We start from the raw sequence: 27831 nt of genomic DNA, 5'->3' as shown, positions 1-27831 counted from the left end.
TTATTTACCTTTTCATGTTTCTCTTGATTTTTGTGGCTGGATATCAAACTTTCCATTTAGTCCTGGTCTTTTCTGTGCAAATACTTGGAAATCTTCAATTTTGTTGAATGCCCATACTTTCCCCTGGAAGTATATAGTCAGTTTTGATGGGTAGTTGATCCGTGGTTGAAGGCCCAGTTTTCTTGCCTTTCTGAATATCATATTCCAAGCCTTGCAGTCTTTTGGCATGGAGGCTGCCAGATCCTGTGTGCTCCTGATTGGTGCTCCTTGATATTTGAATTGTCTCTTTCTGGCTTCTTGTAAGATTTTTTCCTTTTACTTGGTAGCTCTTGAATTTGGCTATTATATTCCTGGGGGTTGTCTTCTCATTGTCTAGTGTAGAGGGTGATTTATGGATCCTTTCAATGTCTATATTGCCCTCTTGTTGTAGAATTTCAGGGCAATTTTGCTGAATAATTTCTTTTAGTATGGAGTCCAAGTTTCTATTAATTTCTGCTTTTTCAGGAAGACCAATGATTCTCAGATTATCTCTTCTAGATTGGTTTTCTTGGTCTGTCTCTTTCTCATTGAGATATTTCATGTTTCCTTCTATTTTATCAGCCTTTTGACTTTGTTTTATTTAACTCTTATTTTTAAAAGCAAAAAGATGGACTGTTGAACACAATTTTTAAGAATTGTAACCCAAAGATGGATGATGAGTAAAAAAATGATGATGTGCATTCAAATGGTGTTTGTAAGTCAAAGGTGTTATGAAAGACACCATTTACAATTTTAAAAATGGGACAGTTATATATCAACATGATGCATACCAGATAGGCAACCCAAGTGCTACCTAAGTATTGATAAAATATTACCAGTAGGGTTGGGGGTCTTTGGGGGAAACATTTTCTTTCTGTTTAAAGACAGTTTTTGATAAAAACATAAAGCCATTTTGAAGGTTAAAAGAAGAGAAACAAAGAAACTACAAACTGATAAGTATGACTTCCATGCTACAAGAACTAGTGGAAAACAATTTAAAAATCAAATTGGAAGCACCGTGAAGAGTAGAGGGCATTGGCAACCCCTAGGAGGCTTCATGAAGTACAAGCCCTGTTAGAATGTCTACTTTAATCCATTACAAAGATAGGTACAGGTCTATTACGAAGGATTGATAGATATAACTTGTCTTTGTTCAAGACATATTCATCAATAAACTGAAAAAATGTGATCCAGATCATACAAATATTAGGTTGGAGGGCACAGATGGCAAGAGGATTGTAGCTAGATGGTGGTTACCATTGGATTTATTTTAAATAGGAGATGAACTTCGGGGTGTTTTGAAGTTAGTTTTGGGTCTACCTTTAAAGAAAAACACCTAGGATTTTATCAATGACTTGGATTCTAAAATGGAAGGGGACATGCTCATTAAGTTAGCAGGTAACAGAAAAGTGTAAGTACTTTGAAAGATCATACTAGAATTTAAATTGACCATAAAATGTTAGAGAATGAGAAAAGACAATAAAACTGAATAAGGGTAAATGCTTTGTGGTGACTTAAATCAGTTCAGAAGTTTAGGATGGGAAGGCTTCTGATTGGAAAAAAGAAAAAAGATGGATATGGTAACACGTGTGTGTTCAGGAGATGAGGGTAGGAACAGAACCGTGGCATGTAAATGCAACAAATGGAAACTCGTGAAGTGGTCCTCTAGATTCCTTTAGTCTAATGAAATAAAAGGCTCAGCTACACTTGAGAGGATTTTCTCTCTACTGATTCCTTCATCCCTCCCCCAAACTTCAGGGTGACTACCCCCCAATACCCACTAAAATACTGAGACTAATTTGTGTGGTAGTGGAAAAGGGGTTATACATGCAGCCAAAGGCCCTGGGCTCTGCCATTTTCTACTTGTTTGGCCTCAGATAAGTCACCTCTCTGGGTTTAATTTGCCTTATCTGTAAGATGGATGGTTAGAATTACATTTCATCCAAAGGCCCTTAGATCTACGATTATATTAACTTCATTTGAAGTGTAAGGTAAAGGGCTTCCCTGTTCAGACTGAAAATCTTGTTTTTGAAAGGGTCAAAGGCAAAAACGAATGTGAGATCTTACACTTTCGATGGGAAGGTGCTTCAATGTCATTTTCCACTTGCCTCGATGAACATAACTAAAGAGCTTTAGACTTGATAACTGGAAACCCTGAACCACAGAATTTTTTATGATTACTGGATAAATACACATTTCCCAATTGTGGTTGGGCTGACAGAGATGAGAATTTGCTTCCTCATCATCATTTAGAGGGATGTTTCTCAAGATGATCCATTTTTGAATGAGGCAGAGAAAGAAACAGAAGAATAGTTCTAAAGCGGCATTTTTAGACTGGAGTAAAAAGACCTCCCATTCGTGTGAAAGTGAGGCCATGACTCTTTGCACTATCATCTGTTGCCAGGAAGGAGCAGGTGGCAACAGAGAGACTACATGCCTCTCTGAGCCAGAGCTGCTGCCAAGGGGGTGGAGCAGAAGACACCTCCAGCCCAGACCTTGTTTCCTCTGAGGGACAAATTCTACACAGCTGTAGAGTGGCCCAGATTGGCACCAGAGCTAACTTGTCCAACATAAATGCTGTCCCCATCAGCAAATATGGAAAGGACAAAAGTGGAGGGGGGGGGAGACATCAGGGTTCATAATTCTAGTATTGTGAGTTGCTCTGACCACGTCTGTGAACCCACACGTGCATATACACAAATGTGTGTATACGTATGCATTATAAAATTAATTGTGACATGCAAAATTATGTTTCTATGTAACTTGTATTTATGATTTATTAAAAATATATATTTATAACAATAAATAAAATATAAAACATTTATATAATATATAAGTAAAATAAATTAAAATATACAAATAAAATAAAAATGAATAAAATATATAATATAAAATAAAAATATATAACAAAATTCATATAATACATAAATAAAAATAATATACACATAAAAATAAAAACATGTATATAATATATAAATAAAATATAAATATAAATTTAAAAATCCACATAATATTTAAATATATACATATATAAAAGCACACAAACAAAAACATAAAAATAATAAGTGAAATACATGAACGAAGCACAACAAATAAATATATAAATAAATGCACCACACAAAATAAATAAATATGTGATATGAGATAAAAACATATAATATATAAAATTTTTATAATACATAAATAAAAATAAAAACATTCATATAATATATAACATAAATAAAAAACTTAAATATAAATAAATTAAAACATCTATAAAATATATAAATAAAATAAAAACATGCTAACAAAAATATATAAATAATAAATGAAATATATGAACAAAAATATGATAAATAAAAAATATAAATAAAATAATAAAACATGATATAAAATTAAAAAATATAATATATAAAATTTATATAATACATAAATAAAATAAAAACATTTATATAAATATAAATATAAATAAATAAAAACATTTATATAATATATAAAAATATAGAAATAAGAATAAAGACACATAAACAAAAATATATAAATAATAAATGGAATATGTGAACAAAATATGATAAATAAATAAAAAATATATAAATAATATATAAATAAAACATTTATATACTATATCAATAAAATTTATTTTAATTTATAAAAATAAAAATATATAAATGTATTTATATATATATATATATATATATATATACACACACACATATATAAATGTTGTATTTATGCCCCATGGTCTTTACGTACCTATATGTATATACACACTCACATTGTAGGAGTCTATCCAGAGTCATAGAATACAAGGCATCTTTTCATGGCAATCCTCACATGTCATATCTTGGCTGGCTAATGCCTGCAGGTTGAAGGAGTTGAAGGAAAAGGACGCAATGGGGTTTAATTTTCTCCAAGTTTTAGCTGTTCTTCATGATGTTTTCAGCTCTGTAGCAATCCATTAATTTCTCAAATAAGGTAGGAACAAGACCTTTGGTTTTATCTTTTTCATGAAAGATGAATGGAAAAAATGATTTCTCCAGAGTAATTTTCTTCTCTCCCATTGCTATGCCTACTTCCTATTCCCATAGTCCCTTCTCCTCTTTCCACTTGTTCATTGCCACACACCCTTTGGGATGCTACGTTTTATCTCCTCCAATTATTCAAAAGGGGAAGAAAGGGGTGGGAGAAAGCATCCCAGAATTTACTCACTCCTCATGGACTGTTTATCCTGATTCATTTTGGCAGCTAATCACTCATGTCCCTTGTGCTGTCTTCATTGTTTCATCAATGGCTGTTTTTCCCCAAATAGATGGTGACTCCAGCAGAGACACTGGGTCTTGTACTTTGTAACCCCCACAATTTTGAACAAATAGCAGGTGTTAATATTGTTGAACAAAAAACTAATGTTGTCATTGTGGAAAGCATGGATAAGAAGCCATTTAAGGTCCTGTTTCTAGAATTTCTGGCTACAGAAAATGAGATGGAAGCTTGGACAGAGTTTCTGGGAGAGCCATAAAGCCAGAAAAAAATGATATAATAGCAGTAACTGAGAGTAGCTTAATGTCCAATGTATGCTATCACATAACCATTATGGACTAGATCCTCACGATAATCTTTTACATAGATGGGAAAATTGAGGCTGATAGGTTAAATGGCTTGACCCAAGTCACATGGCACCCTTGAACCCAAGCCTTAAGCCTCCAAGTCCCGATTTCTTTAGAAAAAAATGTGTTAAGGTTATTCTCCAAGGAGAAGACATGGTTTAGAGGTAATTATTTTCAAGTAAAGTAAGCCTGTAGAAAAAAATAGTAAGCACAACCCAAAGATAGAACAAAAGGAGAATGATTTGTACTGTAACATGAGGGCTTTGGGTTGGATATAAGAATTTCCTGATAGAACTATTAAATACAGGAATTAATTATTGTGGAAGAGAATGGGATCTCCTTCTTTGGGAGTCATTAAAATCAGGATTGATCTTCATTTGCCAGTGATGGGTCGAGTGAAGTCTTGACCTGAAAACTGTCTATTATAGTTTGAGGATTCCAAAATTAAACAGAATGAGCTCTTCTGAGAGTGGGAGAACAACTGAGCAGAAACACATAAACTCATGAGTATTATTTTTTCCCCTGGTTCACATACTTCCCTGACAGGACAACCTACAATTAATTCTACAACAGATGTACCCTATGTAGTCAGCCAGTGAGTCAGTCTCAATATGTCATCACTAGGTATTTCAGCAATATTAAATTAAGAACATCATAAAAGGGGAGTGCATTGTGTATGCAGGAATGTATCTGGCTATTATTATGGGATTTCAGCATGATAGATTTAAAATGGGAAGAGACCTCAGGGGCCCTCTAGTACAAGCTTCTCATTTTATAGATAAGGAAACAGAATCTCACAGAAGTTAAGTGACTTGATCAAGGTCATTTAAGTAGTGACAGGGAACCCAAGTCTTCTGATCCTAAGTCCACTTTTAGATAATATTTGATAAACCAACCACTGGGGAGGACATTGTAGGAAGATACATTAAGTATGTATAGTGGAAAGACAAAAGAAGATGAAAAAAATTATGAGAGAGGGGTAGCTAGGTGGCTCTGTGGTTAGAAAGCCAGGGCTGGAGAAGGGAAAACTTGGGTTCAAATCTGGCTCCAGACACTTCCTAGCTGTGTGATCCTGGGCAAGTCACTTAACCCCAATTGCCTGGCCTTTAACACTCACCTGCTTTGCATCTGCTACTTAGTATTGATTCCAAGAGAGGAGGTAAAGGTTTTTTAAAATAGAAAAGAAAAATAGAAGAGGAGCAAAATTGAAAGAAATTTGATTCTCTTTTGTTTTCCTTGATATGATGATTCATTAAAACAATACTATTAGAAGAGAGCATAAATAATCAGTGTGATCTTTGGAAAGGGTGCTGGGTTCTAAAGACTCGTATTTCAATCCAATTTGTGACCCATGTAATCTTGGATAAATGCTTCACCCATATGGGATTATTTTCTTATCTGTAAAATGAGGGAGGTAGAAGAAAAAACTTCTAAGATCTTTTATAACTCTTAAGTCTATGATGCTGCATAGTCAAATGCCTGATTAAGTATAGATGAATTATTTATATTGTGATTTATTTTCAGGCTAATTTTTTTTTCTAGGCTAATATACTACTTGAGCTCCTTTCTTCTCAATCTGTTAGTATGTTCTTTGGAAGTCTAATCTGATTTCAAAATTAGCCAAATCGTGACATAAGTAGGGCAAACATATGCTGTCACCCCAATATGAGATAGTGCAATAGAGGAACAAATTGGTTTATTAGAGAGGTAAATTAGAGAGGAAGCATAGGGTACTGGAAAGACTGAGAAGACAACAGAGATTGGGTTCTGACTCGGCTGTGTGACAATTGTTATGGGGATAATTTGAGGAAAAGTGTGTGGTATAAGGGAATTTGAAAGGAAGTTGTCAGAGACTTGCTAAGTGAGTAATCTAGGTTACAGGTAGGCTGGGATTAAGGAGATTCAGGATATAATATGGCTGAAGTCAGGAGTATAACACAGAAGGGAAACAGAGATCTTCAGGGAGAGGAGAAATTAAACTAAACAGACAAACAGCAGGCTTTACAGACTGGGACTTAGACTCAAACACAGGCTGAGGGAAATAGATTATACTGAAATTAACAACAGGCTTAGTTAATTTCACAGGAAGGGACTTGTTTTGAAGTTACACCTTCCTCCAAGATGGATACCCGGCTTCCCTTCAAGCCCAGAGTATGTTGGTTCTTTCCCTCTTCTTCCTTCTCTTGATAACTAACAGACAAATTATACTAATAGGTCTGTTGAAACACAAAAGGGTTTATTATCTTTAAAGGATGATTTGTCAGGAAAGTGGATCAAAGGAAAGCCCTAACAGTTGTCTCAGGAACCTCAGGTGGGGGAAGGGAGGCAAAGATGGAGTCTGAGTAAGGACCAGCCTTTAACTCAGCTTACAAAATAAATGATGACTGTCTAGTTTTTTTATATTTAATATTGTCCAATAATAATTAACCCCTCACAGATTTTGAACTCCTCTCTAATTACTCTCCTTATTAACTCCACAGACATATAAGGTAAGGGAGGGAAGGTAGGAAATAATATTAGGGAAGGAAAATATAAAGGGTTTATCCAAAATAATAATTTCTTAAGTAAATATATCAAAGCTAGGCTAAATTTCAATACTACAGCTAGGTAATGAGGCAGCTCGGCTGATCAGACAACCTCCCTCCATGAGAGACCCTAATCAACTGTCTTTTTCTCAAGATTCCAGAACCCTTACTGATTTAGAACTCAGCCAAAGCTAGAAAAAACTATATGACCCCCACTCTCTATATTACACAATGGACGAGTGAGAGGCTTACTGAACCTCAGTTTCCTCAAAACTGGAAAGGAGAGGCAAAATTTCTTAACTTTCCTATTCCCTAAAACAACAGCTTATTCTTTAAGCATTAATCTTTTTCCAGTAACACTATGTGGTCATTATTAAGTAATAGAATAAGATATTTCCCTGAAGAATTGAAATTGGTCAACCAAAGGGAGAGGTAACTGGAGAAGTGTGTTTTCTTCTGTTCATTTAAATGCCTTTTAACCTGACATTATCAATGAGGCAAGCTAAAAAAGATATTAGAATATGAATTAATTTATTACAAAACACATTGTGTTGTAGAATGTAAGCTTCTGGGCAAGTTTCATTTGTTTTAGGCATCTTGGTACAGTGGAGAGAGAACTGTTCTGAAAGTCAGTTTATCCTGAGTTCAGATTCTGTCTGTGACACACATTAGTCAAATTGCTTAACCTCTCAGTGCCCTGGTCAACTCGCAGAAAAGAAGATGACCTGCATTGGTGGGAGGAGTCTCCTTTTTTATAAAAATGGAATCATAGGTCCGGCCCCTATCCCTATTTACATTCCCCACATCTGGATCATAGTTAGGACTTAATGATGCTTATTCATTGATTGATGGAAGGAGTGAGTAGGAAGAAAACACAGCACCAGCTAAGAAGTATGAACAAGGGATAGGAAGGACAGCTTCCTTGAAGTGATGAGACATATGGTGAAAGGGATAACTGAAAGCTGGTAGACTATATGGGCAGCAATGCAGTGTTAAGGGTTTAGTCGAGAATCTCTCAGGATGACAGCGTGGGAAGGGGACATAATCTGCATTACTGGAGAGTGTTTACACTAAAGAGATCACAGGTCGTACTCCACAGGGAGACTGTGGGGTGTGAAGTTATGAATGCAACATAAATTGTTGGCAAAATGGTTTTCTAGTAGTGTATGTTATCTTTTCCACTGCTCCCCAAGGATCTCAGAATTTTATAACTGGAAAGCCAAAAAAAGTCTCTTGGGAAGGAGAATGAGTTTCTAGAACATTGGGGAATTGAGAATCTTGGTTCCAAACCTTGGTTCCTTTGCAAATAGCCCAATCAAAGGCTTGGTGGGTTGTCTTTTCTTTGCAGGAAAGGGAAAAGGCATTGTAACACACTGCCAGAACCCCAGAAAATTAAGGCAGAAAGGGGAATTTTCCTTTACAAAAGGGGAAAGCTGGGGAGATATTTTGGGAGCTGACCTACTATTACCTCAATCTGGACAGTGTTGGAATACCTCATCATCTTTCTCATCCCCAGATGAGAATAAAGAATATCCCTTCATAAATCTTTGTGTATGTTTTTTTTTCTTCTGCTCCCCAGTAAGGCTGCTGATTTATTAGGTAGTTACTTATCTGAAGAGCTCTTTGTCACTACATGTATGAATCAGTACGGGTAGGAGAAACTGATTAAATCTTATTTTAAAACTTCTGGAACTCATTGAAATAGTCCTCAGGTTGTTGCAGTGAGTAGTCCTATTTTAAAAAGAGATTTAAATAGGCTTTGGGGTGTTGAGGGTAGTTAAAATCTGAATTCTGCCAGTAACTACTGGATGGCCTTAAGCATGTCACTTATTCAATCTTTGTGAGTTTATTTCCTCATATGTAAAACGAGAGGGTTGGACTAGGTGACCACTAGAGAGTCCCTTTCAGTTCTAAATTAGTAATCTTATAAGCATCATGATAATTAAAAAGTATTCCTTCAGTGTAAGAAAAAGACAAAAAATCTTTTAGGTTCACTACAGGCTCCCCAAAAGATTGAGAGGGAGGACAATGAAATTACTCTTATCTAAAGTGGAAGTCACATAAGTATAAGCTAGGATCTGGAGACTTTGGTAGCATGATAGGAGGGAGGTGGGGGCTATGTTCTCTGCCCTTTAAGCTTTGGTTAATGGAAAAAAATGGGAATGCTGAAAATTAGAACAATGTTCTAAATGTACAAAAAAAACTATCTTCCTAAGTTATACACACATATACCCAGGTAAAAATAAATGGCAATTAATATTTGAGCAAGATGATAATAAAGGAAATGTTAATTATGATGGTACTACAACTAAATAATTCCTTTCTTCACAAATCTTTCTTGTCTAAAGTAGTGAATCTGGGTCTTGACTGGTATCTTACAATTAAGCTTTAATTAATTTCAAGTCTCCACTGGAAAATTTATTCACTCATTCATGTAGATTGCTCTTTCCAAAAACCTTTAAATGAAGAAATTGTCTCAGTGAAATAATCTGAGTAAAATTACATAAAAGTATTTTTAAAGCAGGCAAGAAAGAGGCAGTGTGGCAGACTGGAGAAAGAATGAGATCAAGAATCAGAAAGTCCCAAGTTCAAAGCTTACCTCCAACACATTAGAGACTATGAAACTCTGGGCAAGTCACTGAGCCTTAGTGCAGGAAGCAGCTCCTGAGCATTGTAAATGCAGAATAGGTGCCCATCTGCATAGGCAGAGGGATGTTCCTTACGAAGTTTACTAAACCAGTGAACTCATTAATTTGGTTAAAAAGAGAGGGGGGGAGAAAGAGAGAGAGAGAGAGAGAGAGAGAGAGAGAGAGAGAGAGAGAGAGAGAGAGAGAGAGAGAGCGGGCGCTAGAGAGAGGGGGTAGAAGGAAGGGAGGGAAAGAGGGAGGAAGGGAGGGGATAGAGATATTTTGTCTACTATTTTCTTTATGATCTGGTAGATATATAAGAAAGGTCTAAATAACCACTCCACGAATTCAAAATGTAAAGCAAACATTTTTTATAATGGAAGTACAACTGTTAAAAAAAATTAGTTTTTCTTAAAGGCTCAGCTTTACTTTCCATGTAGAGTTTAGGAAGGCTCTACTAAAAAAGGTGCAAAGAGTTCTGGGTGGCAATGCCAAATGAGCAAGGCCGGGAGGAAAACTTCTGTGCTGAAAAGGAAATAATCCTTCTAGTCAAAGGATTGTTTTTCTCTGAAAGATAGCTAAATGAACATTCCTGGGCACGTGGCTGGTGCTGCTGGGGGTTTTCACCTTGAGAACCAGCAGCTGCCTAATTGCATGCCATAAGCAGGACTTGTGATGCTCTGTGGGCAGCCTGGCTTTGCAGGTTTCTGTCAGTGCTTCCTTTGCCAAAGACAATGGGGTTTGAGATGTTTCTGGGGGATTCCTAGATCGAACAGGAGCTTCCTAGGATAACTAAAAATTCAAATGGGAATAACATCCTAAGGATTAAACAGGGACCCCTACTATCATGTTATTTTTTGGAGAACAACTTTCAGGCTCCATAGATATCAATTGGACAGAATAGCCACGCTCTTCTGCAGCCCAGGCCCGATCCAGATCCACAAGGCACATACACTGTTTGCCTGAAACACAACAGAAAAATGTCATGAGAAAACCTTCTTCCAAGGCATGATAATTCTAGACGTACATAAAGGACAGAAAACTGATAGAATTTGATAGTAGTCCCCAAATCCTGGATTGGGAGGATAACAGAGGAGGTAAATGCTATTTATTTCTCCAAAATGTTCTTTTGCCAGGTTACTTTGCTGTTAAATGTAGAGGGAGATGTCACAGGTCATAGTTTCTGAAAGCTTTATCTTTAATGACAACTTTTTAAAAAAAAACAAAAACAGAGCTACACACACATACGTATATATTTTAAAGGCACCGAGAAAGTTAGCTTCATCATTTTCCTTTAAGTATAGTCTTTGGTCATTCTTTTAAATAAAGATATATTACTTAGAATTTCCTTTAGCAATAAAAGATACTGAATCTGTAACACTGTGAAATTCTAATTCTGCTTCTATCTATAAGATAAGTTTAAAAAATATATCCAAAAAATGTTCAAAACAATTAAGATATCCCAAAAGATGTTCTAGTGTACAGATTAAAGATTTTTGTTGATAAACTTAGAACTGAAAGAGTTTTGTTTTTTTTTAGAAAGCCATAAAGTCATTGAGTCCAACCCTTTTATTTACCTTATTTTTGGATAATGCATGTTTTATGTTTTAGATTTTTTCCAGATTTCTTGTAGATACCATTTAATAATTGTTTTCTGATATTTTGCTATCTATGTTCTCTCCCTTCCACCCCTCCCCAAGACATCAGGTAATATGTTATGGGTTGTACATGTGTTATCATACAATATATATTTCCATGTTCATCATGTGAAAGGCGGCACATCTTGCTTAGGTAAGAGAAAAATGCATGAAGGAAATAGTGAAGAATGGCAGGCTTCAATCTGCATTCAGACTCCATCAGTTCCTTTTAGGGGAGTGGATAGCCTTATTCATCATGAGTCCCTGGGGCGGTCTTGGATTGCTTGCATTGCTGATAATAGTTGAGCCATTCCCAGTTGATCATTGTACTTTATTGCTCTTACTGTGAAAGAGTTCTCCTGATTCTGCTCACTTCACTTTGCATCACTTCAAATAAGGCTTTCCATTGTGTGTGTGTGTGTGTGTGTGTGTGTGTGTGTGTGTGTGTGTGTGTGTGTGCAACCTTCTTATTTTACAGATTAGGAAACTGAGGCGGTGATTTGCCCAGGGTCACATGATTAGCATGTGTTCGAGGCAAGATCTGAACTCAAGTCTTCATGATTCCAAGTCCAGAGCTCTATCCACCACAACACCATTAACATAGTAAAAAAAGTAAAATAAAATACAGAGGAAACAAACCAATAAATTCCATATAAAAAGAAGAGACAGAGATTAAAAAGCCATTGTGACTTCCTTTATGGGCTCAGGAACTTCCCTCATTGTCTAGGATCTTTCTTACTCTAGAACATCTTGCCATCAGGGGAGCTTCCTTCTATCATTATTAAGTTCCTTTTAGAGACCTCCATTTTGGGAACAGGCCCAGGTCAGTCATTTTAAATTCCCTCATTGGCTGGGTTTCTGACTCTTAATTTTTCTACCATGCCCTTCCCCACTCTATTCACTTCCCTTTTATAAGCTGATTTCTACCAGGAGAATGGAGACTCTTTGAGGGCAAGGATTATTTTTCTTTTTGTTCACATTCATATACTCAGCATTTATCCAGTGCCTGGCATATGATAAGCACAAAATAAATGCTTGTCGTCTTGCGTCCTAGTTCTAAAAGATAATAAAGAAAAAACTGTAAAGGTCTATGTTTGAGGAAAATTCACAATTCTGGCCTAGTAATAATTTTCAAACAGACAGTAGGATTAGTGCCAGAGGTCATGGGTTTCTTCTTAGCTCTGTCATTTATCACCATGGGCAAGACATAGCTTCCCTGGGCCTTGGTTACTAGCTTTTACCTATCACCTCTGGGAGCCCTTCCAGCTTGGAACCTAAAAAACTATTTCAGGTGGATCTTTGATGTTTCATATAACATATTTTTCTTTGAAAAAAATCCAACTTTAAGAAGATTTATTGTAAGTTGGCAGAAAAGTCGCCACACCCCTCCAAGATAGCTGTACTCAACTTTCAGCCCAAAGCCCAGAAACCAGACTGGCAAGTGGAACAGTCAAATTCCTTTCTTTGGATATACCCAAACCTGTTTTCAGAAGTGGCTTATAGAAAAAAAAGAAAGCACAACAAATGGTTTGGGAGTTTTAAAAAGGGGCAGTTTTTTTTTAAACCTTCAACTGGTTTAAGTTCAAATTATATACTATCTTCTTGGAAAAATGTTACTGGCTACACTTAACTTTCTCCATTGTGGGGGTGTATGTGTGTGGGTGGTACTGAAATATATTATTTCGGCTATAGTGGTTTTTACTGATTAAGAAGCATTTTATAAAACCTCTGAAAACTCAAAAAAGTGGAATATGAACACTTTTGCCCACTAAAAATTCCTTAATTTTGTTTCAGAAATGAAGACATGGTGTGAAAAGGCAGTTAAAGTAAAGCAAAGACAACTGACCAACTGTTGAGGGTCAGGGGCACAAGGAAAATACAACATGAAGCTAGATTTGGTCTTACCACTACATGAATTTTTGAAAAAAGAAATCAACCCACATTAACTATTTAAACAATTCCAAAGGTGGAGACAGATGGAGCAAACATCTTCAGCAGAGTGGAAAGGCCTAACCACAAAAATAATGGAAGAGAAAATCAAGGGTAAACTGAATTTGACAATTAGCTTCTGTCCACAGAAATTCACATTTTGGGATTCAGCACACAAAAACTGTACATTTTGTACAGTTAAAAAACAAAACCAGAACTTAGCAAAAAAAACAAAAAAAAACAAGTTTAATTGTGACAGAAATATCATGTAAAAGGTCAAATCCCATTTCTATTCATCTCATCAACAGCTGAACATCTGTCATTTTCTCTCTCAAAATATCTTTGTTTTTTAAAAAATAAATTATTGACATCTTTTGATTTTTTTTACATCACCAACATTTCTCCTAGTATCTTTTTTCAATTTCCTCACAGAGAGCCATCCTACCAACAAATAATATTTTAAAGGAAAAAAAGAAAAAAATCAGCCAAAACTAATCAATACATCCTCAAAGTCTGAAAATATAGACAATGCACCACCCCTCTGGGGTTCTCCCACCTATGTAAAAGAGTGGGGTGGGTATGTCAATCAATTATCATTTATTAAGTGCTTACTGTGTGTCCAGGGGATAAAAGAAAGGCAGAAGACAGTCCTTGCTCTTAATGGGTAAACAAGTAAGGATAAAGGTTCGAATACACAGGATAAATTGGAAATGATCACACAAGGCAGGCACTAGCACAGAGGGTACAGGGAAAGTCTTCCTGCAGAAAGGAGATGTCAGCTGGGAATGGAAGGAAGCAAGCCAGGAGGCAGAAATGGGAGGGCGGCATCCAGGATTGGAGGACAGCCACTGAAAACAGTTGGGGAGACGAGTATCTTGCTTGAAGAACAGTGAGGATGCCATTGGGCCTGGAGGTGAGTGAAGTTCATGAAGACTGGAAAATGAGGGCCAGAGCTGGGGCTGGGGAGCCATGAAGGGCTTTGCAAGCCAGAAATGCTAGAGTTGATTCTGGAGGTAAGAGGGGGTCACTGGAGTTTATTAAGTAGAGGGAGCAGGATGGGGTGATGGAGTCAGAGCTGGGTTTTGGGAAGGAACAATTTGACTTGTGGCAGAGACCAACCAGCAGTCTATTGCCACAGTCCATCCATCTCCTGCTTTGAATGTCTCCTGAAGGAAGGTTTCCATTTCCTACTCTGTCTTGTGTTGTCTGTTCCCTGAGGAACTAGAGGCTAGAGGCTGGCAAAGCAACTTCCAGTTGGTCCCAGAGGGTCCAGAACATCTTCCATCCAGTGCAAGGAGGAGCAACCTTCCCCTGGACCCCAGACCTGGTTCTCCTCTTATACCTGCCCCTTGAAGGAAGAGGAAGAAGGAACGTCTATGGAGAACAGTTTTCCTTTCCTGCTACAGTTTCCCACCTAATCTTCAGCTTTAGAGGGAAGAAGAGTAATGAGACGGGGCCCCCCAAATGATTCTGTGCCTTTCATCTGGTGCTGTCCTTGTCTCCAGTCCGATCTCTAGCCTCCTCTGGGGTGATCATCCTCACCTCTGGTCAGAATCTCACATCCTTGTGATTCAGAACTCTTGTAGGTCTTCATCCAAGTCCAATTCTCCAGCCCTTCCACTGCCTAATTCCTTATTTTCATCCCCCTCATCCTTCCTGCACCAAAGTTTCAAACAGATGCCATCTACCCCTTCCATTGGAATGCTCACTGCATAGGCAAAGAGAGTTAAGAGACTTGCCCAGAGTCACACAGCTAGGAAATGTCCAAGGCCAGATTTGAACCTAGGATCTTCTGCCTCTAGGCCTGGCTCTCTATCCAACGAGCCACCCAGTTGCTCTCCTCTTGTGTACTTTAAAAAAGAAAACTCTTAATGGTCCTTCTGTTGTAATTTTGTTGTTGCTATTTTGAATCCTATAGATGTCTTGCTGTCTAGTCTTTTCCTTTTTTTTTCCTATAGGGTAATTTATTTAGTCACTTACTTGTGTCTTCCTTAGTTGCTGTATTTGTTTACCTTTCTTATGCTTTTCTTATTTGCAGTGTTTTACAAAGCAAATGACCTCTAGTTTCTTTTGTGAGAATAACTTAAATGCCTCTTTCATTCAAAGTCCATTTTCTTTCATTGATTAGGTTTAGATTTTGTAGGTTATGTCCCATCCTGAACTCCTCTGCTCTTTGAACGCATTATTGCATTTCCTTCTGTAGTTTCTGGGAGATGTAGAATAGCTCTGAGTTATTTAAATTTCCTTTCCTTTCATTTGAAAGTATTTCTCCTGAGCACTTGCAGAATTTATTATTTTTCACTGGAATTAAATAATACATAGAAAGGACAGTACAAACCATAGATGCCTATGTAAATGCCATCTTTTTTCTCTTCTTATCACTCCAAATTAAAAAAAATCATGTAGTTCAGTCCTAGAGACAGGAAGTCCTAGGTTCAAATCTGACCCCAGATACTTCTTAGCTATGTGATCCTGGGCAAGTCACTTGGCCCCAAATAGCCCCACCCTTATTGCTTTACTGCCTTGGAAGCAATACTTAGTATCAACTCTAAGAGAATGTAAGGACTTAAAAAAATACATTTATGAGTCTGGCTATATAGAGACTTCCCCATCACTCCCCCAATATTCTCTTTGAGTTGCTTCCCCAATACTCTCTTTTTTTTAGCGTTCTTGACTGGATCTTAGATCCTTGTCACAGAGGTGGCAAAGAGATTATTATATACCATGTTACTGAATAGATAAAAACCGATCGAAATGTTTCATCATCCAATTCAAGATTTTTTAAAAAAGCATAAAACTTAACAAAAGTTTATAATAGTTGGAAGACAAATTATAGCTACAATACATTCTTTTTAAAAATTTATTATGAATACATAATAAATTATAATAAATATGCTTATCCAAAAGAAATAAATGCTTGCATTAGCTATGTCCCCAAATCTATGTCTCATTCTTTTCTTCTCTTCCCTCCCACCCCTCTCCCCTTTCCAAAAAGGCACATAATATGATATAGTTGGTATAATACATTCTTAATTCTCAGAGAAGTGCTATTGGAAAAAATGAACTTAGATGTTCTATTGGACCCATTTGACCCCATGGGTCCCTGAGAAAACTGTGCTTGAATTTCACAAAAACTTGTCTGTGAAAATACATACCTATGAGTCTTCGTTCTACAGGCAGCTGTACAGCAGTCTGATCTGCAAATCTACAAAGAATCATGTGTTCCTAAAAGGAAAAATGAGCAATAGAATAAGGCTTTATTTCAGGCTGTTGTTTCAAAGAAGTTTTCTGATTACTACTTAATAATGAGAGGCAGTAAGGGATGGTAGATAAAACTGAACTTGAGAGCAGAAAGAACAGGGTTCAATTTCCATCTCTTTGGACACATCCTGGTTTTTTGATCCTGGACAAGTCTCTTAACTTCTCAGGGCCTCCAGGCATCTTTTGGAATTTAAGTTGTAGAGAAGGTGCTGACCTGCAGTGTGAGAGGGGCTGTCCTCACTCTGGAGTTTCCTAAAACCAGTGAAATCACAGGTCCAGTCCCTAAATAAATAATGACAAAATTCTCCCACCCCCTTGCTATTTAACTCAACAAAACTATGTGTGTGTGTGTGTGTTTGTGAATACATATATATGTTATATATATATATATATACACACACAAACACACACAAACATACATATATGTTTATATACAGCTAGGAAGTGTCTGGGGACAAATTTGAACCTAGGACCTTCTATCTCCAGAACTGAACTACCTGAAAAAAAAATTATACTGAAAAAAGGAAAAGATAATAATAGCTGATAAATATATAATATAAATATATGGAAATGATAACTATATAGGCATCTATGGTTTGTACTGTCTTTTATATGTATTACCTCATTCCAATATATAATTATTAAAACCATCTAATGTCCATCTTAGAATCTATACTAAGTATTGCTTCCAGGTAAGAAGAGTAGTAAGGACAAGGTTAAGTGACTCATCCAGGGTCACACAGCTAAAATATGTCTGAGGACACCTGAACCCAGGTCCTTCAGGTCTTCAGGCCTAGCTCTCTTCCCACTGAGTCACCTAGCTACTCTAGTTTTTATATTTTTTTTAAAGAAAGTAAAATGTTTTCTTTTTCCTTTTAAATTATGATTACTGATGTAAAGTGGAATTATAGGGGGCTACAGTGGAACCCCAAGAAAGAGGCTCCTTCAGTTGGGGGATGGGTGAGAGAGAGGAAGGTCAAAGTGGAATCCCTCTCAAGTCAACACAGGAACTCTCTAATGACTTAGGGGGTTATTTAATGATGGCTTCCCTAGATGGAGTGACTTGATTCACTTCTGCCACCCTGTACTTGAAGGAGGAAGAGTTTCTCTGTTAATTGAGGTCTTTCTTATTTCTCTGTGAAAATTGTTAGCCAGAGATAGTGGGATAAACCTCCTCCACACCAATACCCCTCTCCTTCAACTGTAAATCATTTAGAAAATGGTGGATCACCCACAGGTGGGCAGCAGGCTTGTTTTCTCCTTGATAACTTTGCTGAACAGACTAGAAACACTATCTGACTTTTGTAATTTGTCTTTTAATAACAGTATTGATCAAAGAGAAAGTTCATGGGGTTGAGGAAAGAGGGTGAATAGGAATGGCTTGTTTCTTTGTTGAAACCTGTGAGTCCATGGCACAGCCAGGCCAAAGCCCACACTGAGTTTCTCTCACCCTTCCCACTAAAACCCTTATTCCTAACTATCTTAAAGTAGATTAGAAGTCACTAGGGGGATACTTATAGTGGAAAGAAGAGGGTAATCAGTTGTAGAAAGACAGGCTCTCATAAGAGTCTCTGAAATCTCTCAGTTGAATCTGTGGTGTAAAATCAGACTTGGCAGGAATCAAATATGGCTGCAAGGACTGTTGTCCAGGGACAGCAAGGGGTTAGAGCAGGCTTGACTCAGGAGCTGCAGACTTTCACCTTCTTCTCCTTCACAGCTCCCAGAACCAACTCTCCTTGCTTAAGGGGTTTCCCCCTTTTATCCTCTTGGTTCCAACAGTCTTCAACTGAACCTCTTTCTTGGGGTTCTGTTGTAGCCCCCCTATAATTCCACTTTACACTGAGATGAGTGCTCAATCATGTCTTCTCCTAAAAGTCTGATTTTCCATAGTTAATAAGAAATTATCTCCTAGCCCATTTTTCTGACCCATAGCAAATGGCCAAAATCTGAACTTCAGATAAAAACTGAGCAATCAGGAACTGATCTTAGTGGTGACAATATTCTAGGATACGATGATATCCCCCCCCCCCCCGAAGAAAATGTTTTCCCTGAATGCCAGTAATGATAATAGCTTACATTTTGTATCACTTGCAGTACAAAGCACTTTTACATACATTATCTAATTTTATCTGCACAGTAAGGTAGGTAGCTATCATTATCTTCATTTTGTAATTAAAGAGACTGAGACTCGGAGAGTCTGAATGACTTGCCCATTATCACATGCCTCCTAAGTGTCTTAAGGGAACCCACCAACCTCGGCCTTTTGCCTCCAAGTTAGCTCCTTCCATTAGACCACAGAAGAGTAACAAAGTGCCATGCAAATGGTACCCAGGGATTTTACCCAGTGACAGTGGGTAAAAGGAGAACTGTGGATCCTCTTGTAGAATTAGCTATTCCAATCCTCAGGAATCTTTATGTGACAGCTTAATCACTGCTATCTTCTCTGTTGCTTTGTCCCTTCCTTCCACCCACCCACCAATTTAGTGAAGATATATAATTAACTCTCATTTCTTGTCCCCTCCAAATTTATATAAGTATTTCTATTCCTTACAGAAAAAAGAACCTAATAGAAAGTTGGAAATTTTTTTCTATTGTGAAAAAAACCAGCGTTTCCTTTCAGAGACATAATTTTAAGGGCTTTTTGTTGTTGAAAGGAGTAGAGGCCTTCAGAGGCAGTGAAGACATAATCACCTTGCCCAGCACTCACATCTATGTGTGCCAGGGTTAGCAGAGAGAGAGGAGGGACCTATGAAATGGATTCCATTTAACAACTGTTTTAGGTAGGACAATGACATTTTCTAAGGGAACAAAGGTTTCCCATCTTCCAGTAGAACAGAAAATGAGTCAATACTTATTACTTGGCTTCTGAGGCCCTTTGTTCCTTGAGTACAGGGTCTCCTAACAAGGAAACTAAGATAATTATCAGTGATTACTTGGGAATATACACCTAATTCTAAAAAAGATATTTCTCCTGATTTTCAAGTGTTTAAAAAATAAAGGTGTACTAGAAATATGATTATATGGAACTAAAGTCAAGGCAGTTGGGTCTGAAAGGTTTGTTTTTTTTTAAAGGTAAGTGGAGAAAATAGAACTATCAAAGAGAAGGGCTACATGCTCAGGGAGGAATGCAAGCTGATTAATGGCTGGAGAGAGAAGCCAAAACTATTCAGTGCTTTTTTTCTCTGTAAGAGCAGAGAATTTTTGGAAATAGAGGAACAAAACAGAAATGACTAATAGCAAGGTAAGACTAAAATTAAGTGAGGAGAAAGTTAAAGAGCACTTAGCTATTCTTAATGAATTCAAGTTATAAGACCCTAACATTTCAGGATATAAGCAGAGAAAATATTCTCTATCTCTGTCTCTCTCTCTCATCTATCTATCCATGTATCCATCTATCTATCTATCTATCTATCTATCTATCTATCTATCTATCTATCTATCTATCTATCTATCTATCTATCTATCTATCTTTCTATCTTTCTATTTATCTATGTCTGCCTGCCTGTCTCTGTCCATCTGTGTGTCCATCCATCGATTCATCCATCCTCTCTTCTTGCCTGCATGATTGCCAAATGTTTTAATGATTCCTGAAAGTCTACAGAGAATGGGATAGATGCTTCAGGACTAGGGAAGAGCAGTTGTCATGATTTTCAAAACAGGGAAGAGATCTTCAAGCTATTGGCTAGTGAGTCTGGCTTTCATTCCTGGTCAATATCTGGAATGCATTATCGAAGGAAGGCTTAGAGAACATCTATAAAAAAGGGAGCAAGGATTACAAAGAGAATAGTCATATCATGCTAATCTCATTTCTTTTAACAGGGTTACCAGAGAGAAGGGTTAGCAAAATGCTATATAATGTAATTTGTTTCAATTTCACAAAAATTTGGAAATAACTGTCATCAGTCTCCTATAGAAAATTCAGGCAATTGTGAGTTAGATGATTTTTTTTAAAGATAAATTTGAAGCTTGTTAAATGGAGACTTGTGGGCAATTGATAGAAACCTAGAAGGAAGTCTCTGGGAAAGTACTTCAAGAATCTGAGCTTGGACTTATGCTATTCAACTTTTAAAAAATCAAGACTTGTATAAAAGCACAGAAGCTATGCTCACCAAATTTGTAGATTACACAAAGAAGGCATCTTTATTTTACCCTTGACCATACTGGGAAAACTTCTGAAATTTATCTGCTTTTGGTTTTAAGAATATACTTTCAAAACATTTTTATTAAACCCTTACTTTCCACATTAGAATCATACTGAGTATTGATTCCAAGGCAGAAGAATAGTAAGGGTTAGGCAATGAGGGTCAAGTGACTTGTGCAGGATCACGCAACTAGGAAGTGTCTGAGGACAGATTTGAACCCTGGTCCTCCTTGCTCTAGGCCTGGCTTTAACTCCACTGAACCACTTAGCTGTCCCCAACGAGGTTCTTAAAGACACAAAGATGTAAGGGGGTAGTCAATATATCATAGGATAGATTCAGGATCTAATGTTGAATTCAAATCAAAAAGTGTTAATAAAACAACAAATATTAAAAGTTTCAAATAAGACCATCAATTTCAAATGTATATGCACCTTATCTGACCATAACATAAGTCATCTGAAACTGGGAGGGATTTTAGAAGTCATCTAGACTCAAGGTGCCAAACAGGGCTCACCTGCTGTCCACAACACTTCATAGTAGGGCTTAAACCAGATTGAAATGTAATTGGGAGATATTTAACAAAACATTTAAGTATATGACAAATTCAAAAACAAATAAAATAAGAAATAAATTACATCACTAAAGAGATTAATGAAAAGTGATGTTGGCAAAGTAGACTTATGATCTATCTTTCAATCAATAAGCATCTATTTAAGTGACTATTATGTGCCAAGGATTGTGCTGGAGATACATAGACAAAAGGGATAGTCATTGTCCTTGAAAAATTTGCATTCTTTTGGGGGGGGAACAACCTGTACATATATAAATGAATATAAAAGTATAATAAATAAAAAGTCTCCCCCCACCAATGGTGGGGGAGGCAGTGCTAGCAGCTATGGAGAGCAGATGAGGACTCCTCTAGAAGTCATCTGAGCTGAACTTTGAAGGAAACATAGATTTTTAAGAAGTGGAAGTGAGGAGGCTGTGCATTTCAGGAAGAATGTGGGAAAGACAAGAAGACAGAAGAAGGAATGCATAAGGAACAGCAATTTAATGTCTAAAACAGCCCCATGTGTCAGTGTCACATTAATCCATTTGTTGGTTGAAATTTTAATCTTTGTTATGTAACAAAAAATCCAACATTTTATATTTCAAAAATATCTTCAAAAACATTGAAACACTGAACTATTCACTCATAATTAAAACCTAAACAGAAATTATTCACCCCATTACAAATGTGATAGGGGAAACCATAAAGAAGTTGTACAAAGAAAATATGAAACACTAGTGAGTTATTTATTACCTTATAGGATAAAACTCCCTTGAAAGGTTCACTGAAACAGAAAAAGTAATCAGTCATCACTTTAAATAATAACAGAAAATGCTAATTAAGAAATTGTCTTAGACAACTCAATTCCCAAGAAATAACTGCTTTATCTAAATGGTTTGACAATTATATTTAACATGAGAAAATCTATGGGTTAGAATCATCTTCTCTAACAGGGCTAAGGTTCAGCACAGTAAGCATCTAATTCATTTTAATGTTCTTTTGTGAGTTTCTTTGTTTCATTTCTTTCATAAGTGTTTACATTTTTTAAAGAGCTACAATCATTAAAATAAACAGTTATAAATTTTTACTATGCACCAGCCTACGAAGTCATAGCTCAAGGACAGTAATTCAGGCCCACATAATACCTATAAGCATTAATTCTCCTGTTAACTAACTTTGTACTTTTGGTGTGAAATTGAGGGCTTTTCCCTATCTGTCCAAGTCTGCAATAGTATTTATTTATGCATTTTCCAAGGTGATGTGGTCTTTAGCATGAGTCTCCTGAAAATGATGAGTCTCTTTTTGGGTTCATAATGGAAACTAACTTTTGTGAAAATACTTTAAGGGAATAGAAGGAGGAATTTTAGTGACAATTTCTGAGGAAGTAAGATGCAATCTCTGCTGAGTTCCTTTAATTTACAAAAGATGAGAAAAGACTGATAGCTAGAGAACACAGATAATTGTGCATATATGTGTTCACAAGGTATAAATATCCTGAGAGCTTTAAATATACATTTAAAAATAATTATGCACAGTATTTAAGAGAAAATGAGATGGTTAATGGTTATATTATCAAAATATGATTTTACTATTTTGCCTTTAATTCTCTTCCTACCTCTTGTGATATGTGACTATCAATCGAACATGAGAGATGAAGGGAAAAAATCATTTTATGACTTGCTCATTTATATAGATTAAATAAGGTTTGGTGAAAAAAATGTGTTGGACTGGCAGTCAGAGGGCTTGGGTTTGAATCCTGGTTCTGGTTACTATTAGTATGCAACAAGGCAGACATATGGCTCAGTAGATGGAGCCCTGGGCTTACATTCAGGAAGACCTGAGTTCAAGTTTGACCTCAGACACTTCCTAGCTGGGTGACCCTGGGGAAGTTTCTTAAGGCTAACCCTCCCTGCTCTTCTCTTTTAGAATTGATACTAAGAGAGAAGATAAGGCTTAAAAAAGAAAAAAAAACATTCTCTTTTCAACAAACCTGTAAATCAGACTCATATTACTGTATTCTTCTGGCTAACTATTAGCAAACTGACATGTTTTCCCCAGGGTCACATCAGTAACTTGTCAGTGTCAGGGGTAGGGTTTGAACCTGAGATTCTCTAGATTCCCTGGCTAGTTCTCTGTGTGTGTATGTGGTGGGGGTGGTAGAGAGGAGGTAGGATGGGGAGATTTCCTCTCTTCTCAGTTTTGGATCAGAGGACTTAAAATAGCTTTTTGGATTTGAGGGTGAGTCATGAGCATGTCCTGGCATTTTCCCAGGTATCTGGAAAGGTCACTTAAGCCTTAACCTAAGGACCCACTAAATCATTTTTCAGTGTCTCTCATAGATGCAGAAATGTGAAAGCTGGAAGTCATCCATGCTTCTGATTAGGTTTAGGAAGGGAAAAAAATCTGAGGTTTAATATAAAAGATTTCCCATCCCTATGTGGATGGGGAATGCAACTTACTTATTATGCAGGGAAGACTAAGGCTGAAATATTGGTATACCTTTGCTCTGTCATAAGCTGGTTGAAAAAAATAAAAGGAGTAATTCTTGAAGTCTTTGAAAAAATTTATTAATGGGTATAGATAAACATGACACATATAAATATGTAATGCCTGTGCATTGTCATTTCATAGCTTTATTTTTTATTCTTTGTTTATTCTTGATGAGTTTTTTTAATTACTTCAGGGATGGTTATTGTTAATGGACTTCAATGCATCCCCACGGACTGGGACTTGGAGAACTAACCCTACATATCCTTACTGAGGATAATCTTGCTGAGTGTTTTTTATTTAGTAAGAACTTTAAGCATTTTTTTCTTATTACATATCACATTGATTTAATCTCTTCAGATTGTAAACTTGGATTTGGGGTCAGAGTGCACCTGGCTTACTGGCTGTGTGATCTAGGCAAGTCCTGTACCTTCTAACTGCCATGTCTTCTTCATTTGTAATGGGATAGTCATAGCTCCCATCTCTGAGGTTGCTGTGACCATCACAGGAGAACACTATTTGTGAAGACCTTGGCATAGGACCAGGCATGCCAGGAGTGCTAGGGAAAGGTTAGCTGTTATTATAATTACCCCAAATGCTGGCGTAACAGAGCTAACGCTGACTGCTGGGTTTAACCAGGGATTCATTACATCTCTAAGGGGACTCTGCCATTTCACACCTTGTTGTCTCGACTCAGCTTCCACACCCTACAGCACTTCAGATGGATCTTTCCATGTTAGTCTGAGTTCTTCAAAGTCCTGACAAGAGAGTAGGAGTAGCTGCAATAGCATGAGCAGTAGAAGTTGTAGTAGTAGCAGGAACACTACTATTATTGCTGTTGCTGTTGCTGCTGCTGCTACTACTACCTACTATTTTAAGGTTTACAAAGTACATACATTGTCTCTCTTGATCCTAAATAATGCTGAGATAGGTGCTATTATTCTTTCCATTTTACAGATGAAGAAACTGAGTTCAATAACTTGCCCAGGGTCACCCGCCCTCCTGATTCCAGGGTCAGGGCTCTATCTATATCACTTAGAGACACTACATTCTTGGGCATTATACTCCCTGATTTGTTTCACAATACCCCCAATCCCTGGGCATGCATTTGACTTTACTGCAATAAATGTTTTTGTACATAAGAGTTTTTTCTTGCTGTAAGCAACCTCTATGGGGTATAATCCAAGCAGTGGAATCTCTAGACCAAGAGTATGCCCAATTTGGCAGTCACAGAACCATACTGGTTCCCAGAATGCCAAGGCCAGAGTTCCACCAGTAGGCGAAGGCTTTCAGGATTTCAAGACATAACTTTCCCATCTGATAGGGCCGCTGGTACCCTACAAGGGAAGAGGGGATACACAGAATTGTTTTAATTTTCACTTTCCTGAGGAGTCATTTTAAACGTTATTAGGTGATTTTGATAGTTTATATTAAAAAAAATACTGTTCTTATTCTTTAACTACTCATTTATTGAGACTGGCTCTTAATATTGAAGATTTCTGTTAATTCTTTTTTTTTTAAATTTTAAACATTTATTAATATTTATATTTTAGACAAGTTAACATGGTTACAAGATTTATGCTCTTACTTTCCCCTTCACCACCCAAACTCCCCAATCCCCTGGCCAATATGCATTTCCACTGGTTTTAACATGTGTCATTAATCAAGACCCATTTCCAAATTGTTGATAGTTGCATTGGTGTGGTAGTTTCGAGTATACATCCCCAATCATATCCTCATCATCCCATGTATTCAAGCAGTTGATTTTCTTCTGTGTTTCCTCTCCTGCTGTTCTTCATCTGAATGTGGGTAGCGTTCTTTTCCATAAATCCCTCAGAATTGTCCTGGGTCATTGCATTGCTGCTAGTACAGAAGTCCATTGCATTCGATTTTACCATAGTATATCAGTCTCTGTGTACAGTGTTTTTCTGGCTCTGCTCCTTTCGCTCTGCATCAGTTCCTGGAGGTCTCTCCAATTCACATGGAATTCCTCCAGTTTATTATTCCTTTTGGCACAATAGTATTCCATCACCCGCATATACCACAGCCATTCCCCAATTGAAGGACATACCCTCCTTTTCCAGTTTTTTGCCATCACAAAAAGCGCAGCTATAAATATTTTTGTGCAAGTCTGTTTATCTATGATCTCTTTGGGGTACAAACCCAACAATGATATGGCTGGATCAAAGGGCATTTTTTTATAGCCCTTTGAGCATAGATCCAAATTGCCCACCAGCAATGCATTAATGTCCCAATTTTGCCACATCCCCTCCAACATTCATTACTCTCCCCTTCTTTCATTTTAGCCAATCTGCTAGGTGTGAGGTGATACCTCAGAGTTGTTTTGATTTACATTTCTCTAATTATTAGAGATTTTGAACACTTTCTCATGTGCTTATTGATACTTTTGATTTCTTTACCTGAAAATTGCCTATTCATGTCTCTTGCCCATTTATCAATTGGGGAATGGCTTGAGTTTTTATACAATTGATTTAACTCCTTATATATTTGAGTAATTAGACCCTTGTCAGAGTTTTTTGTTATAAAGATTTTTTCCCAGTTTGTTGCTTCCCTTCTGATCTTGGCTACATTGTTTTGGTTTGTACAAAAGCTTTTTAGTTTTATATAATCAAAATAATTTATTTTACATTTTATAATTTTCTCTAACTCTTGCTTGGTTTTAAAATCTTTCCTTTCCCAGAGATCTGACAAGTATACTATTCTGTGTTCACTTAACTTATTTAGTTTCCCTCTTTATATTACAGTCATTCACCCATTCTGAAATTATACTTGGTTTAGGGTGTGAGATGTTGATCTAAACCTAATCTCTCCCATATTATTTTCCAAATTTCCCAAAAGTTTTTGTCAAATAGTGGATTTTTGTCCCAAAAATTGGGCTCTTTGGGTTTATCATATACTGTCTTGCTGATGTCACTTACCCCAAGTCTATTCCACTGATCCTCCCTTCTGTCTCTTAGCCAGTACTATACCGTTTTGATGACTGCTGCTTTATAGTATAGTTTAATATCTGGTACTGCTAGGCCCCCTTCCTTCACATTTTTTTTCATTATTTCCCTTGATATTCTTGATCTTTTGTTATTCCAAATGAACTTTGTACTAGTTTTTCCTAATTCAGTGAAAAAGATTTTTGGTAGTTTGATAGGTATGGCACTAAATAGGTAAATTAATTTGGGTAGAATGGTCATTTTTATTATGTTAGCTTGTCCTACCCATGAGTAATCAATGTTTTTCCAATTGTTTAGATCTAGTTTTAATCGTTTGGAAAGTGTTTTGTAGTTGTTTTCATATAATTCCTGTGTTTGTTTTGGTAGATAGATTCCTAAGTATTTTATATTGTCTAGGGTGATTTTAAATGGTGTTTCTCTTTCTACCTCTTGCTGCTGTGATGTATTGGAAATATATAGAAATGCTGATGATTTGTGTGCATTTATTTTGTATCCTGCAACTTTGCTAAAGTTGTTGATTATTTCTACAAGCTTCTTAGTTGATTCTCTAGGATTTTTTAAGTAGACCATCATATCATCTGCAAAGAGTGATAGCTTAGTCTCCTCATTGCCTATTTTAATACCCTCAATTTCTTTTTCTTCTCTAATTGCTACTGCTAGTGTTTCTAGTACAATGTTAAATAATAGAGGAGATAATGGGCATCCTTGTTTCACTCCTGATCTTATTGGAAAGGCTTCTAATTTATACCCATTGCATATGATGCTTGTTGATGGTTTTAGGTATATACTGTTTATTGTTTTTAGGAAAGGACCTTCTATTCCTATACAGTCCAGTGTTTTCAATAGGAATGGGTGCTGTATTTTATCAAAGGCTTTTTCAGCATCTATTGAGATAATCATGTGATTTTTGTTTGTTAGTTTGTTGATATGGTCAATTATGTGGATGGTTTTCCTAATGTTGAACCATCCTTGCATTCCTGGTATAAATCCCACCTGATCATGGTGGACGATCCTCTTGATCACCTGCTGGAGTCTCTTTGCTAGTATTCTATTTAGGATTTTTGCATCTATGTTCATTAGGGAGATTGGTCTGTAGTTTTCTTTCT

At 36.7% G+C, this 27831-nt stretch overlaps 1 protein-coding gene across 1 annotated transcript in view; it reads right to left on the bottom strand.

The window, feature by feature from the left end:
* Nucleotides 1-10107: 10107 nt before the first annotated feature.
* The window catches only part of GSTCD (glutathione S-transferase C-terminal domain containing), a 225811-nt gene continuing 208087 nt past the window's right edge, over nucleotides 10108-27831 (bottom strand). The window contains exons 9-12 of the mRNA XM_044681635.1: nucleotides 25001-25096; nucleotides 22026-22084; nucleotides 16475-16544; nucleotides 10108-10715 (exon numbers count right to left, since the gene is read on the bottom strand). Coding sequence (XP_044537570.1) covers nucleotides 10579-10715; nucleotides 16475-16544; nucleotides 22026-22084; nucleotides 25001-25096 — 362 coding nt within the window. The 3' untranslated portion in view covers nucleotides 10108-10578. The remainder of the gene's footprint in view (nucleotides 10716-16474; nucleotides 16545-22025; nucleotides 22085-25000; nucleotides 25097-27831) is intronic.

Source organism: Gracilinanus agilis, chromosome 6 (genome assembly GCF_016433145.1).
Source record: "Gracilinanus agilis isolate LMUSP501 chromosome 6, AgileGrace, whole genome shotgun sequence".
NCBI lineage: Eukaryota > Metazoa > Chordata > Mammalia > Didelphimorphia > Didelphidae > Gracilinanus > Gracilinanus agilis.
The sequence above is the reverse complement of the archived record's forward strand: the minus strand, read 5'-3'. Positions and strand labels throughout refer to the sequence as shown.